General features: G+C 44.3%; 1 protein-coding gene across 2 annotated transcripts; it reads left to right on the plus strand.

The window, feature by feature from the left end:
- The first annotated feature begins 2,027 nt into the window (after nucleotides 1–2,027).
- LOC120062306 (protocadherin-10-like) lies at nucleotides 2,028–15,120 on the plus strand. Of its 2 annotated transcripts, none has more exons than XM_039012169.1 (5): nucleotides 2,028–5,010; nucleotides 6,155–6,213; nucleotides 6,593–6,699; nucleotides 11,663–12,043; nucleotides 13,701–15,120. In XM_039012169.1, the coding sequence occupies exons 1-5, from the start codon at nucleotides 2,509–2,511 to the stop codon at nucleotides 13,718–13,720; spliced, it is 3,069 nt and encodes a 1,022-aa protein (XP_038868097.1). In that variant the 5' UTR covers nucleotides 2,028–2,508; the 3' UTR covers nucleotides 13,721–15,120. The 2 variants fall into 2 exon arrangements, with proteins under 2 accessions (XP_038868097.1, XP_038868098.1); XM_039012170.1 differs by having other exon boundaries at nucleotides 2,028–4,845.
- Nucleotides 15,121–15,480: the final 360 nt, after the last annotated feature.

Raw genomic sequence — 15,480 nt, forward strand, 5'->3', positions numbered from 1 at the left:
TTGAGAACACAGTTGAGTTTTTTTTGTTTGAGGAGAGAGGCTTTGCCTTCCATTCCTATGAACAGAGAGAGAGGAAGAGATAATCAGATTTATATTCAAATCAGTAAATGTTCTAAAATATTAATGGAGCCCCCCCCCCCCCCCCCCCCCCCAACACACACACTTGTAGCACTCTCACCTGTCTATGAGAGTGTACAGCAGCACGTCGGATAGACTCTCCTAGTTTGATGTGACTTGATTTTAGGAGAAGATCTCCCCTTGGATGCAACTGATGTTGACCCTCCCGTGGCATATCATGATTTGCAATTTGCAATTGCTTTGGCAATTGCCAATTGCCTGCTAAAATGTGTGGTAGGTTCCTTTGCTGGAGCCCATGCAGGAAATCTGAAATGTCCCCTTTTTGGATCAACGAGGATAAGAGGAAGTAGTGCAAAAGGGGGAGAAAGGGTGTAGTGGCGTTGTTGCTCACTAGGGGGAGCTCTTGGTCTCTGGCAGCCTGAACAGGGTCCCCCTCTTATCACCTGTGTTCATCAGTCCATGCCCACTGGAATGGCTCTGGGTGGAATCAGCCCACAGGCACAGATCTAGGATCAGTTTACCCTGCCACATTCCTAACCTTAAAACATAGGGGAGAGAAATACAAAAATGAGCTCAGATCAGTGTCCAGGGGCAACTTTACCCCACTCCAAACACTGACCAAGTCATTAGCTGTTTACCAGTACAATCCTTAGAAACACAGACCTCTGAGGACCAGGCAATGAATACTTTTATATGACATATTTATGAGGGCTTTATATGAGAGGGAGAGGGAGAGAGAGAGAGACCCCCATAGACTGCCAGCAATCTATCAAGTCCTTTCAAATCAGTGATAGCAAATAAAAACACACAGGAAAAGGCTGTTGTGTAAGAGTATTGGGATGAATTCATTTTATTTCATTAGAAGTAAAAGTACATCCAGAATAGTAACCAATGCCTCACAATATGTGATGCGTCATCGGTGTACCACTCACCACAATGGGCACTCTAAAGTTAGATCTCAGACATAGCACTCCATTCAGTCCATCCAGGCTGGTGTACATACTCCCCTCTATAACATTAACATATGGCCTTGTTCTTTTTTTCCATTAGATTAGATTTCAATAGAATTCCTACATTGATCATCTAATAATGCACTACACTTTAGATAAAGCATGTGCACTATTCCAGGCCAATTTCCACTTAAGTTACAATATATTTGTCTTGTGTATGAATCACTTTCTTTGTATGTCTTGCCTGTGAATGTGCGTTTTGGTACTGTCTGACGTCACGGACAGCTCCTGTGATGTTGGATCTTTTTCATCCAGCTTTATCAGCACATCGTAACAAAGGAAACAACACACAAAAATGAAAATGAGATATGTGTAACCTATGTCATACTAGGCGAGATTTGAACCGGTGAACTGTATTTGATGTTTCTCTCTTGGCCGCTAGGGGACGCGTAAGGTCTGTGGTTTACCCCTTGTGTCGATAGAGGCTCAGAAATATTGCAAACAAGTATCCCTGTTTAGTGTGAGCGCAGTTAAAAAGGAGTAGGCTGCTGGCTGCATGAGGAATACTCACACTGTGGTGCGTGCACGCCTCATCAGAATATACGTGATTGACTCATATCTGGCCTATTCATCTCGCATTTCCATACATTATCCTCAAACAAATAGTCTACACATCAATCAATGACAATCATGTAATTAATTATTGTGTTACGTTTTCCTAAAAAACAAGAAATGGTGCGTTGTGGTTTTGTTAAAAACAATAAAACCCCAAACTTCCTCCCCTCTCAAATGTATCTTCCTCGTTAGGTATTCAGCTCGAACCAGCAACTAGGCGGGGAGCGTCACATCACATAGAGCGCTGTCCACTGTTAACAGACGTCCCAAACGTCCAATGAGGAGTGATCTCTGCTGGTGCCCGAAGATCCCGTTGGCTGGTAGAGTAGGTGCGCTGCGGAAAAAGCGAATAGTTGAGTGAACAGCATTCAGTTGTCGGAGAGGAGACCGCAGCAGTGTGTGCGCTATAAGGAGCAGATATCACGGAGAGAGAGAGAGAGAAAGTCAGACAACAGTGGCTGTTTGTGAATAGGCATAATTAGAAAAAGCTCATGACAAAATGCATCGATTACGTGCATGGTACGGATTATGATGTTTTAAAATTGATATATGCATTTAGAGTAATCTCCTCATCACTTAAATAGCACTGCGCATCATTGGAATGTGCACTGCTGCCATAAACGGACGCATCTGAAGTAGCCCAGAGCTTGTTGATTTGGCAGTGAAGACAGGCTTTTGGGTGTAATCAGACCTGCATTAACCATCACAAAGATGGTCCACGGTTGACGGGACTACTAAAAGACAATTTTTTTTCTCCCAAAGCCTTATACATTTTGGGGACTTTCCTTGGACTAATGGTAATGGGAATTGACGCGTTAAATAAAAAAGGATAAGATTTTTTCCAAAGTACACTTGTTCTTTGGCGATGATTGTGCTATTCCTTCTTCTGTGTATTACAAATGGAGTGGTCTCGCAGATACGCTACTCTGTGCCAGAGGAGGCGGATCACGGCACGTTCGTAGGGAATATCGCCGAGGACCTTGGACTGGACATGACCAAAATCGCCTCGCGGCGCTTCCAGGTGGTGCCTAGCTCGCGGACGCCGTACCTGGAAGTGAACATGGAGAACGGGATTCTGTTCGTCAACGAAAGAATTGACCGGGAGCAGATCTGCAAGCAGAGTGCCAGCTGCCTATTACACCTTGAAGTGTTTCTGGAGAACCCACTCGAGCTGTTCCGCGTGGAGATAGAGGTCGTGGATATCAATGACAATCCGCCCAGCTTCCCCGAGACCGACATCACCGTGGAGATTTCAGAGAGCGCTACCCCCGGTACCCGGTTCCCTCTTGAGAGTGCATTCGATCCGGACGTGGGCTCCAACGCGCTGCGCACATACGACATCACCACCAATAACTACTTCTACCTGGATGTGCAGACGCAGACTGACGGGAACAAATTCGCAGAGCTGGTGCTGGAGAAGCCGCTGGACAGGGAGCAGCAGGCGGCCCACAGGTACGTGCTAACTGCGGTAGACGGGGGGCAACCTCCACGGACAGGCACTGCTCTGCTGGTGGTCAAAGTGCTGGATTCTAACGACAACGTGCCCGTGTTTGACCAGCCGGTGTATTCGGTGAGCCTTCAGGAGAACGCACCGGTGGGGACCCTCGTTATCCAACTGAACGCCACCGACTTGGACGAGGGGCAGAACGGGGAGATAGTGTATTCATTCAGTAACCACATCTCCAGCCGCGTCAAGGATCTGTTCGCCATAGACGCGCGCACTGGACGAATCGAGGTGTGCGGCGAGGTGGATTTTGAAGAGAGCAGCTTATATCAAATATTCGTTCAGGCGAAAGATCTTGGACCCAATGCCGTGGCTGCACACTGTAAAGTTCTGGTGAAAGTGACAGACGTAAATGATAATGCTCCTGATATCACCTTTAGCACCGTGACTGAGTCGGTGAGCGAGAGGGCAGCCCCAGGAACCGTTATAGCCCTGCTGAGCGTGACGGACAAAGATGCCGAGGAAAACGGAAAGATTCATGTTGAAATCCTCGGTGATGTCCCGTTCAAACTCAAACCCTCCTTTAGGAACTATTTCACCATTGTAACAGACGGACCTCTAAATAGGGAGAATGCTGACTCTTATTCAGTGACTGTAGTTGCCAAGGATACAGGGAGCCCTTCCCTCGCAACCAGTAAATCAATCAAAGTGCAAGTGTCGGATGAAAATGACAATGCCCCAACGTTTACGCAGCCCATATATGATGTGTATGTGACTGAAAATAATGTGCCAGGAGCTTATATCCACGCTGTGACAGCTTTGGACCCAGACGTTGGACAGAACGCTCTAATTAGTTACTCCATAATGGATTGTGATATTCAGGGTATGTCTGTGAAAACATATGTGTCAATCAACGAGGAAACGGGCTACCTTTACGCACTCAGATCATTCGATTACGAGCAGCTTAAAGACTTCACTTTCACGGTTCAGGCGAAAGATGCAGGTAGCCCCGAGCTCTCCTCGAACGCCACGGTCAAAGTGATCATCGTAGACCAGAATGACAACCCTCCCTCAGTCATTGCTCCTCTGGGTAAAAATGGCACTGCGAGAGAGCCGCTGCCCCGCTCCGCTGAGCCTGGCTACCTGGTGACCCGTATCGTCGCCATGGACGCAGATGACGGCGAGAACGCACGGCTCTCCTACAGCATCCAGAGGGGGAACGAGAACGGCATGTTCCGTATGGACTGGAGGACAGGAGAGCTGCGCACTGCCCGGCGCGTCTCAACCAAGCGGGACCCGAACCAGATGTATGACCTGTTGATAGAGGTGAGGGACCACGGCCAGCCACCCCTCTCCTCCACCGCCAGTGTGTTCGTGGTGCTGGTGGACAGCGTGGTGGAGGACCACCGGGAGAGGGGCACCGCCAAGTCCAAGGAGACCACTCTGGACCTCACCCTCATCCTCATCATCGCCCTGGGCTCTGTCTCCTTCATCTTCCTCCTGGCTATGATCGTGCTGGCCGTGCGCTGCCAGAAGGACAAAAAGCTAAATATCTACACGTGCCTCACCAGTGATTGTTGCCTCGTGTGCGCCACATGCTGCAGCAGGCATGCGCGAGCCCGCAAGAAAAAGCTCAGCAAGTCTGATATCATGCTGGTGCAGAGCGCCAACGTCACCGGGGCCGGTACAGCCCAAGTGCCCGTGGAAGAGTCCGGGAGCTTCGGCTCTCACCACCAAAACCAGAACTATTGCTACCAGGTATGTCTGACACCGGAGTCTGCCAAAACCGACCTCATGTTCCTAAAGCCGTGTAGCCCATCTAGGAGCACAGACACGGAACACAACCCGTGCGGGGCCATAGTGACAGGGTACACTGACCAGCAACCCGACATCATATCAAACGGCAGCATTTTATCAAGCGAGGTAAGAGTCCTCTCATACCTTCGAACCCCAAAAACCCACAGCATGTAATTGCTATCAGTATATTGCATATAGATTGAGATAACCGCAAACATATGCTTGTTTAAAAACATCCTCACTGCTGCTATTAGTATGTAGATAAAATGTCATCAAAAATAAGATGCATTACGCATTGCCAGGGAAGTTAATTAATTAAGCATCCCTAAAATTGACGATAACTTCCTGTATGTTGCATCACCCCATTGTTTAAACAGAGTCCTCTACAAATATGTTTGTTATTTTCCATAATACATAATCCTGCATATCCTGCAATTAATTTCCGGAACGGCAATTCAACCGAACATGATTGCTAGTTGCTGACATGTTGCGGTTGGCAGTCCTGCGGGAGATAGATTATCATTGCAATAGTAATGATTGCATGTTTATGTTCTGCTCAGAAGTGATTTTGAAGTAGGCTGGATTTGGAATAAGATAAGCGTAAATGAGGCTAATATATGGGCGCCTTGAAGGCTGGTGTGTGTGTGTGTTTCTGTGTTTCTGTTGTCTGCGCAATGACCATGTCCCCTGTGAGAACACACACATTACGCACACCAGTCACGATCGTGCTGAGTCGCACTAAAACAAAGATCTGTCTATAGTTGCGGCAGCCTGAATAGGTGCACCACTTAATTTTCTCCCTGGCAGTAGGTATTAGTAGGTATCTATCTATGCTCTCGGGTAGGAGGCCTAAAACGGCACCTCTCAAAATATAGGCCTAGATCAGAACATCACTTCAAATCTAACGTCAAATATCAATAAGATATCATATATCTTATATATCATATATATATATATATATATATATATATATATATATCATATATATATCATATATATATATATATATATATATATATATATATATATATATATATATATATATATATATATATATATATATATAATATATACCTCTGATTCAGAGGGGTTGGGTTAAATGCGGAAGACGCATTTCAGTTGAATGCATTCCGTTGTACAATTGACTAGGTGTCCCCCTTTCCTTTACCAGATTTAATTATTGTTATTTTGTGTTCTCATGAACATCCTATTTTGATTATCAAATACCAACACGTCCCAAACACAGGAATGTCCCGCCTATCTCTTTCAGACCAAACATCAGCGAGCCGAACTCAGTTACCTGGTGGACAGACCTCGGCGTGTGAACAGGTAAGGAGCACGAGCACGCACACCTGGTGCCCTGCGAGTGATGTGATTGAGAGTGTGGTTTAGAGTGGCCATTCAATGCCAGAGGGGAGGGACTCTACAAACCACAAGCATGCCAACAAGACTCAATACCTAGGAATGGTTTTCTTTCTGGCGCTGCCCACCTGTGAATACACTCCCAATCAATTATGATGATAATGAAGTGCAGGATAATGAATTATGATGACGATGAAGATTGTGATATTGACATTGCGTCATTTTTTTGTCAACTTTTTATTTTGTATTATTTTTTACATACGTTTGAAAATAAATGAGGCCCACCACTATCTTCAATACACTTCAGTCTTCAATGTTCTTTATTCTTCCCCTATTCTGTGCCCAGTTCGGCTTTCCAAGAAGCGGATCTCGTTAGCTCTAAAGACAGTGGTCACGGTGACAGCGAACAGGGCGACAGTGACCATGACGCCACCAATCGAGGTCACTCTACGGGTAAGTTCATCCACCACTGTCCCCTTGTTAGTTCTTGGCTGGTTGTGCGGCTTGTTGCTCTCTCGTCATCCAGATCCCGTGGCTGCCGTTTCTCTGTTATCACCACTGCTCTCTTCCCATTGTGGTGCTGAAATGTAAGCGACTCATTATGAGCTGCACGAATATCGGCTGCTTTCAGAGTTCCAGACTAGTCGTGCCATACTCATTCTCTCCATCTCAAATGTTGAAAATGTGCTTAGGACTTATAAAATATTGCCTATAGTGTTTTTCTAACTCTTCTGGTTTATACAACTATAACAGTGGGCTGTTTTTCGTATATTTTAGTCTCCTGTGAATGTGCATTCGCTCTCCTGGCTGTAGCTCAATCTCGTTAATGTTTTGAGACAATGACGTTCTGCTGAATTTAAGCCTGTTGTTAGTAAAAATGCAAGGTGGTTAATGAGGGTGGGCCCGCTGCTAGGGACCACATGACGGAAACGTGACGGAATTCATAACGAGGACCGGTAGGCTTGTCATTGGGCGGTGCGGTCTGGTGTGGGAACGGGACCAAATAAGTTGCGGTCGCAGACAAACAAACGATTGATTAATTGACTGCGCTGGGTGCTGCCGCCCGCCATAGGCCCGTACCACCGCACTGACCGCATTCCTGATTGCCCGTCAGCTTTTATCTGCTCTACCTAAAGGATCACATACCGGGTTTTTACAATCGGTCTTCTCAGCTATGAATTCCGTTATCTCTTCATTAATCCGTGTGGTTGCTTTGGTCCAGCCGCGTCTGTGTGTGTGTGTGTGTGTGTGTCAATGCCTATGGTTTTTTAGATAGCAACATGGTCAGCCCAGAGGGTGAACCCACATCATGCGAAATGAGCCATGTCTAGAAATAACAATGCCACTATTGTAAGCCTGTGGATATACACAGACGTTTTTAACGAAGCATCCTGTTTTATTTAGCCTACTTTTCTTTTAAAGTTGTATCTGGTTAGCTTGGACTTCTTTATAAAGTCACTTCTCAGATTGAACACCTTTGATGTTCAACCAAAAGGCATTTATTTAGGTGGTTGATTTCTACATACGTTTTAGCCATATTAGATGCTACAGGCTAGTATTAGCTTCTTCGATACAGAGACTACAGGAGCTATACTTCCTTGTTCATAGAACCCTTCTTTACTTCATGGAGGGCTTGACCAGACTCCTAATGCTAAGTGTTGACTCCATGGTGTGGTATTGAGTGGACTTTGCTCTCTTTGCGTTTGACTTTGAGTATCCTTGTATGGCAATAGGCTACTGTTGCTTTGTTATGGAATTATCAGAGAGCTTAATGTCTTTAAAGAGATTAATTGCTGTGCATTTAGTCTTTGTTTGATTAGGATAATTGATAGCATGGCTTAGCATCGTCTGCTTGCACAACACTTGGAAATCACTGCGCTTATTTGATAAGTGATAATTGAGTTTGCTGACATGTCAAAACCTCATGGTTTTTCTTAATTACATGTTTCATTTTCCATGAAACATTCCCAAATGTAATGAGGACAGGGTGAACCATAGGGTAACTATAGCACTGTGATTGTCATTGAAAATGGTGATCATTTAGGTGAATATAGGTTTGTTGATATTAGATGGAATAAGTAGAGTACTCTTCTGGTATCAGAGATGACATAGCTTATCTTATATAGACTGGTATTATGGAAACATTGTCACCATACTGTTTTGGAACTTCTGGTACTCTTCTGGTATCAGAGATGACATAGCTTATCTTATATAGACTGTTATTATGGAAACATTGTCACCATACTGTTTTGGAACTTTGGAATTGACATTCCTTCCCACCTCAATATCCCCCTCTCCATCTTTCCCCCTCCCCATTCCCCCAGTTGCCGTGGCGAATCCCTCCTTAGGCCTGCGGTTCACGTTATCGCTGTGGTAACAGCTCGCTGATCAGTAATTCATTTTCAGACCTCTGCATACCAATTACCAAATGAAGGTTATTATCAAGACTGCTGTTTGCCCTGTGCGAGAGCCATGCAGAATCAGAAGATAGAGACGTACACAATAAAGTAGGGGGTCAGTGCATTTACAGTCTCTCTCCCTTGAACAATCTTCATTTCTCTCTCTCTCTCTCTCTCTCTCTCTCTCTCTCTCTCTCTCTCTCTCTCTCTCTCTCTCTCTCTCTCTCTCTCTCTCTGAATAAGGGAGAGACGTGTTGACACAGTGCTTTCAGTGCATATTAAAGTCAGACTGATGTACTATATAGCCTTCGACTGGGGCTGTAATTCTTTTCTCATGTTTGATCGGTAAAATCGTTAAAGTACTACGGCCCAGAAATAATGTGGATATTCATTCACATCTTTTAATAAACCTTCAGCTTTATGATGACAGGTCAATTCGATACACAGTGGTGTTTTTCCTTTCGTAGTTTTTTTCTTCTGAAGATACACCTAATGTGCCTCAGGGAACATCTAATCTGCTAAAATGTCAAGAAATATCAAAAAGTCTTGATCTGGCTTTGTAGCGGAGACGCTTCCCTCGGAGTGTGTGTGTGTGTGTGTGTGTGTGTGTGTGTGTGTGTGTGTGTGTGTGTGTGTGTGTGTGTGTGTGTGTGTGTGTGTGTGTGTGTGTGTGTGTGTGTGTGTGTGTGTGTGTGCTTGTGTGCTTGTGTGCCTTATCACTTCTCCAGACTCTAATTGCCATTGCACGGGCCCTATTTAAAATGCAAAAGAAATTCATATTCAAAAGCCTCGTGTGATTGTTGGATATGGAAATATGTTCAGTATCCAGGGTCACAGGTTATTGTTACATTGCTTTGGTGATTATCTAAAGAAGTGCAGGTACCACTGAAATGAGTGGTAAATGTATGGTAGAAAACACGGCCACACTATTTGGATAGTCCATCTGTAGATCCTCTACAGGTGGTCATACTATCAACAAACTATCTGTTGATAAGCAACTGCTGGCTAAGGTTAGGATTAGGGTTAGGCTAAGAATAAGGGTTATGGTTACATTTAGGGTTAGGATACGGGTTAAAGTTAGGGTTAGTAGATAGTTAGTTGAAATGTTACTGATAGTCTGTAGATAGTCTGTAGAGCATCTACAGACGGACTTTCCAAATTAAGTGTTACCGAAACCACTCATTGATCTATTGCGTATGGAGTCTCTATTAGTAGATACATAATGTCATAGGTCAAACTTAAACTTTCTGTGCTGACACTCAACGTGATGGTGTATTTATGGTGTTTGTTAATATTTAATAACAAACTCTCTCGTTAGGAACCTCGGCGTTTTCCCAAGAGGTTAACGACGCCGAGCCAAATTAATCCTCTTTGTAACAGCAAATTCTCCCTATGCTGACCCGTGGAAACACACGCACGCACGAACACACACACACACACACACACACACACACACACACACACACACACACACACACACACACACACACACACACACACACACACACACACACACACACACACACACACACACACACACACAGCAGTCTGAAGCTTAATCAGTCTATATCATAGGATTATCTGAGGATACTGTTGGTGAGCAGTTTGGGTTTTACTCAGACACACACAACAAAGGACTTACAGTATGTTTGACTTAAAAACGTAGACTAAACCATGGACTACGACTGATACAGATTAAGTTTGGAAAAACCCTGGTTTTGCTTAATCCCAAAATATTAGTATCTATCCGAATTGAATCATACATTGATTTGATTTGTTATTCACAGGCTTTTAATTTAGTTTATTAATTCGACCATTTTAAAAAACAAGCACACAAAAAACTTAAAAGCCATACATTCACATTAATAAAATCATCGAGGATAACACACAATATAGTCTGGGACTTATTTCCATTGTGGTCCTCTTAATGGGCTCACTTGCACATTCATGAAGAATAACCTCAGAATGAACGTCCTCTTTGACAAAATGCTGATGGACTCTGGTTTATTTCAACAGTTGTTGATCTTGCAATCATTCGTTTGATGTAATTGCATGGCCAGTTTGAAAGGATGTGAATAACCGAGGAAATCCAATCATTTTGAGCCCGTGGTTTCCATGATCCAATACCTTGGTCACAATAAGCTCTGAGAGTGTAGTAGTGTGGTGTTAATGGTTATAAACACGTCTCTCACTCAGCGTGACCAGTCAGACCTGCTGAGAGATCACAGAGAGAGAGAGACTACCATAGAGGGACAGGAAAATACTATCCCTTTACTGATCTCTCAACCTCCAACCTCAGCCAATGATTCAATGAATTTAGCCTGTTTCTCTATTTTCAAATGGCAAAAAAATTCAAATAAATACAACACACATCGTACATAATACATGAATACGCATCCCTCTTAGAACTTGAAGTATCATGTATTGCATGTACAACTTTACTGTGTATTTTAGAAGTCTTGGTTGGTTTTCACAAAGGGCTGTTTTTGCTTGAATCTCTCTAGTGTATCGGTAGAAAGACGCGGGTAGAAAGACCTTCTGACCTTTCCCTGTGCATGCTGGGCTTCCTAGGGTGTTTTTGCTGTGCAGCGAGGCTGAGAGTTTATCTCTCACCACGTACACTGCTGTTTCATTAGATGGGGGCTGGCTTTGATCTCATATGGTGAAAGAGAGAACCATGTGACGAGGAATAAGATATCTGAGTCTACACCCGCATGCGCACACACACACACAAACACATACACACACACACACACACACACACACACACACACACACACACACACACACACACACACACACACACACACACACACACACACACACACACACACACACACACACACACACACACACACACACACACACACACAGCAGCTTGTGTTTGTGTGTGTGTGCTTGTTTCTCCTGCTTCCTTTTTACCTTGTTTGAATATGAACGGAGTGTGCCCTTTATGACCACTATCTCTCCACTCTCCCTCCTTCCCCCCTCTTCTTCTGTCCTCCCTCACTTCCCAGGCGCTGATCTCTTCTCTAACTGCACAGAGGAGTGCAAGGCTCTGGGCCACTCCGACCGCTGCTGGATGCCCTCCTTCGTGCCCTCCGACGGGCGCCAGGCAGCAGACTACCGTAGCAACCTGCACGTGCCAGGCATGGACTCCGTGCCGAACACTGAGGTATTTGAAAGCCAAGAGCAAACGGGCGATAAGTCATTCTCCACCTTTGGCAAAGAGACGCCCCTCAGCCACCTCTACCAAAACCACTACCAAAACCACCACAAAAACCACCTCCACCTCAGCCACCACCATGCCACCCACGCCAACCAAGCCACGCTAGAGAGGAAAGAGTTTGAGGCGCTTCTGTCTAGCACGCGAGCGCCTTACAAACCTGCCTATTTGAGTGAGTATCCGATTTGCACGGCAGCTCTGTAGCTAACCCGCTCTACTCTCTCAACCAACCGAACCTGATCTGACGATTGATTGACTTGAACAATACAAAACAAAAAAAATCAAATTACATTGTTCCCCCATTGGCTCGAAGTGCCATGAAATTATTTCAAGTCCACTGACCCATCTAATTCACCCCCCTTGTCAGACTTGAACTAGCTCTCTCTCTTCCTTTCACACATCCTCATTATCACTCTCTCTATCTGTGACGATCTTATCCTCCGTCACAGTTTTCCATATCAATTCAATCCCTCCTTCCACCACCAGCAGCCCCATCTATGTGCCTTTTGAATTAAATGTGCCATGATCAATTAGAGTACAGTTTGGGATCCATAAGAGAGCTTTGACATCGCTGAGACGTTAACATGATGTATAGCTCTGTCTCATTATGGGGAGATGGATGTGTTCGCGTACAAGCTGCTTCCCTCGCTCAGAAAGGGAATGAAAAAAAAGGAGTGTTTTTAATCTGTTTAAAAGAATAGAGGCTAAGAGATTACCCTCTCGTTCGTATTCATCTGATGGTATTACTCTAGCTCCTAGGATTAAAACCGTTTTAGATAATTGAGGAAAGCAGATGGAAGAAGAGGCATATTTCCATAAGGAATTTCTGTTTCGAAACTCCCCTTTGAAAGGGCAGAAAGAGAAGCATACTCATCACTGCAATTTGGTGATAATGCTTAATTATAATTTTGTCAAGTGCCGCCTTAAGTGTTCCCCGTTTCTTTCATCTCTCTACACAACACGCTCAAAATGTTCAAACTGCTGGAGTCACGCTGTCTCACCTACTACCGCAATACACAGCCGCGGCATGCGGCAAAAGGGAAAACATTTGACAGGCATACCAGCATTTATATTTGTATCAAAGCACTACCTCTGATGAATACAGATGAGGTAGAGACTCCATAAAGATAAAGATGGCACCTTCCTCTCTGTCTAAACCCCCTCCTCCTCCTCTCTGTCTCATGGACTAAACATGGTCGTAGAGTTAATCACCACAAGACATTCCTTGTTTAGGGGATGTCTGTTAGGGGGTCTGGTAAGGGGATAACAGGTGGGAATAGGGGGGATAGTCTCATGATACTAAGAGGCTGTGTCTTTCCCTAATCTGATAAAGTAATCCGGACACACAGAGCCCTTTGTAGCCAGAGACGGCGGCCCAGGCGAGGCCCTGTGGCGGATACCGGGTCGGTCATTACCCTAATCAAACAGAGATGACATAGAGCCGCTGCTAGCTGGGGGATTGTTGAGCTGTCATGCGGAGGGGGAAAGGGGTGTGGGGGGAGGGGTAGCTCTATTTTTTCCTATGTCGGCCGTGGCCCATTTTGAGTTAAGACTCATTGTTGCTATCCTAAATAAATTGGGCGTGCAATAAATTCAGAGACGCAGACCCATATTCCCACGCATTATCCATGAGTGATTTCACTGAGCGGATTGAAATGATTCTACAAGAGAACGAATGAAAGGGCTTCCTAATCTTCCTAACCTTGTTTCATTGACTGTCTTACAACACTGAGTAAATAAATGAAGGTTGCTGTAGATGCACTGTCTGTAATCCATTCTCTCTCGCAGACAAACTTGACCCCTAATCAGCATGTGTTCTCTGCTTGCAGCGAGGAAAAGGGTTTGCTAGCTCCTTTCGCGTGGACATACCAGAGACCGCATGACTTTGCGCAATCAGTCAAAACGACAAAAACTAAATAGAGCATCAAGTTCCATTTCCTTAGCTGTACCACGTCTGACTGACATTCCTCCTACGGAACACGGAACTCTGTGGACAACATTCCCTCCGGAATTCTATTGGAACACTGCCGGCCTTGGATATTACTATCTATGGGACTCTGGAGGGGTTGGAAGTGGTGGGGACGGACAGAGAGACACGGTTAGGAGAAGGACAGGCAGACAGCTCTACACGAGGACCCCACCGCTCTCAGCAGGACTGAGACAGAGTTGAAAACAGAACTAATAGAGGGGGAGGAGAACGAGGGAGGAGGAGGAGGAGAACGAGGGAGGAGGAGGAGAACAAGGGAGGAGGAGAACGAGAACGGAGGAGAAGGACGAGGGGGGAGGACGAGGACGGAGGAGGAGCACGATGGAGGAGGAGGAGGACGAGGGAGGAGATGAAGGAGGATCTCTCCTCTCTGATCTGTGTGTGCCTGTTTACAGCACTAATGTACATCTTTTAAGAAGAAGAGAAAAAAAACAGAAAAAATAACAACAAAAAAAGACAGGAAACGGAACAACGACGTCACTGAGCCCTTTAGATGTTTATACTCACAGCAGAAGCCAGTTGTACAGGAGATCTTTGTGCATTTTAAATGCAATACCACTGTTTTAGACTTGACTGTTTTTCTATTCAGTTTGTGTGGTCAGGTGTCTTCTCCTCAGATCTACAGTACTTCAACTTTATAAGGAAAGATTGTGATTTTTTTTTAAAGTTCTGCTTTTGCTTTTTTCACAACATAGTGAGTCTGGACAGTGATGGGCTTCGCCTTTGAATTCTAAGCTGTTCAGTAGTTTATATAATGTGTGAGAAGTGTTAACTGTACTCTTTTAAAAAGCTTCAACATGAATATAAATCTATATATAAATCTATCAATATATACTTTTTCTGAAGGTATGCTATCTATTCGGTGGGTTTCCTATTGTGTGTAGACAGAGGTCCATACGCTGATTAAAGTGCTGTAGAAGGCTTGGGAGGATCTTACAGGTTGGCGGCGTTCTTACCATGAAAACAGAATAGCCTTATCTTTCATGTGAAACCACGTTTTCATCCGGTTTGATTATTTCATTTTTCACCTTTGGATATTGAAAGTTGAAATTCATGTCTATAAATAAAAAAGTGGTAATAATTTAGATTGAATTCCATGGTAATTCTGTGTTATTGTAACCAAAAAAGGGTCAATTAAAAAGAACAAAACAAAAAGTGGCCAAATAATGAAAGGTGTTGTACACATGCAGTGTAAAATCTAATATACACACATACACAGTCACACCACATAAACACACCATAATGCCAACAATAAACCGAAAAATGAGAAATGTACGGTCTGTCTCATGTGGTTGATTTTCTATGACTTGGGTATAGAAATAAATGTACAACATCCAATCACAGCGAAGGAAATGGCTGATATGATAACATCTACAGTAGTCCTGATGTACATTCATTGTGTGTCAGTGTCGTTAGATAACTTCAATTCATATTTTACTCTGTAAACTGTCACCTGTTTCATAGGATAGGTTAAAGTTGTTCTCACATTCTCTAGATTTTACATGCACCCCTCTGGTGATGCATTCATTCTAGTGACTGATGCACAGTGAGGACATGTTATCATTTCCACAGTGTCTGAATGGAGGAAGGATGCTCAGAATGAAACTCCAGATGCAGTTGTA

Source organism: Salvelinus namaycush, chromosome 17 (assembly GCF_016432855.1).
Source record: "Salvelinus namaycush isolate Seneca chromosome 17, SaNama_1.0, whole genome shotgun sequence".
In the NCBI taxonomy this organism is placed as follows: domain Eukaryota; kingdom Metazoa; phylum Chordata; class Actinopteri; order Salmoniformes; family Salmonidae; genus Salvelinus; species Salvelinus namaycush.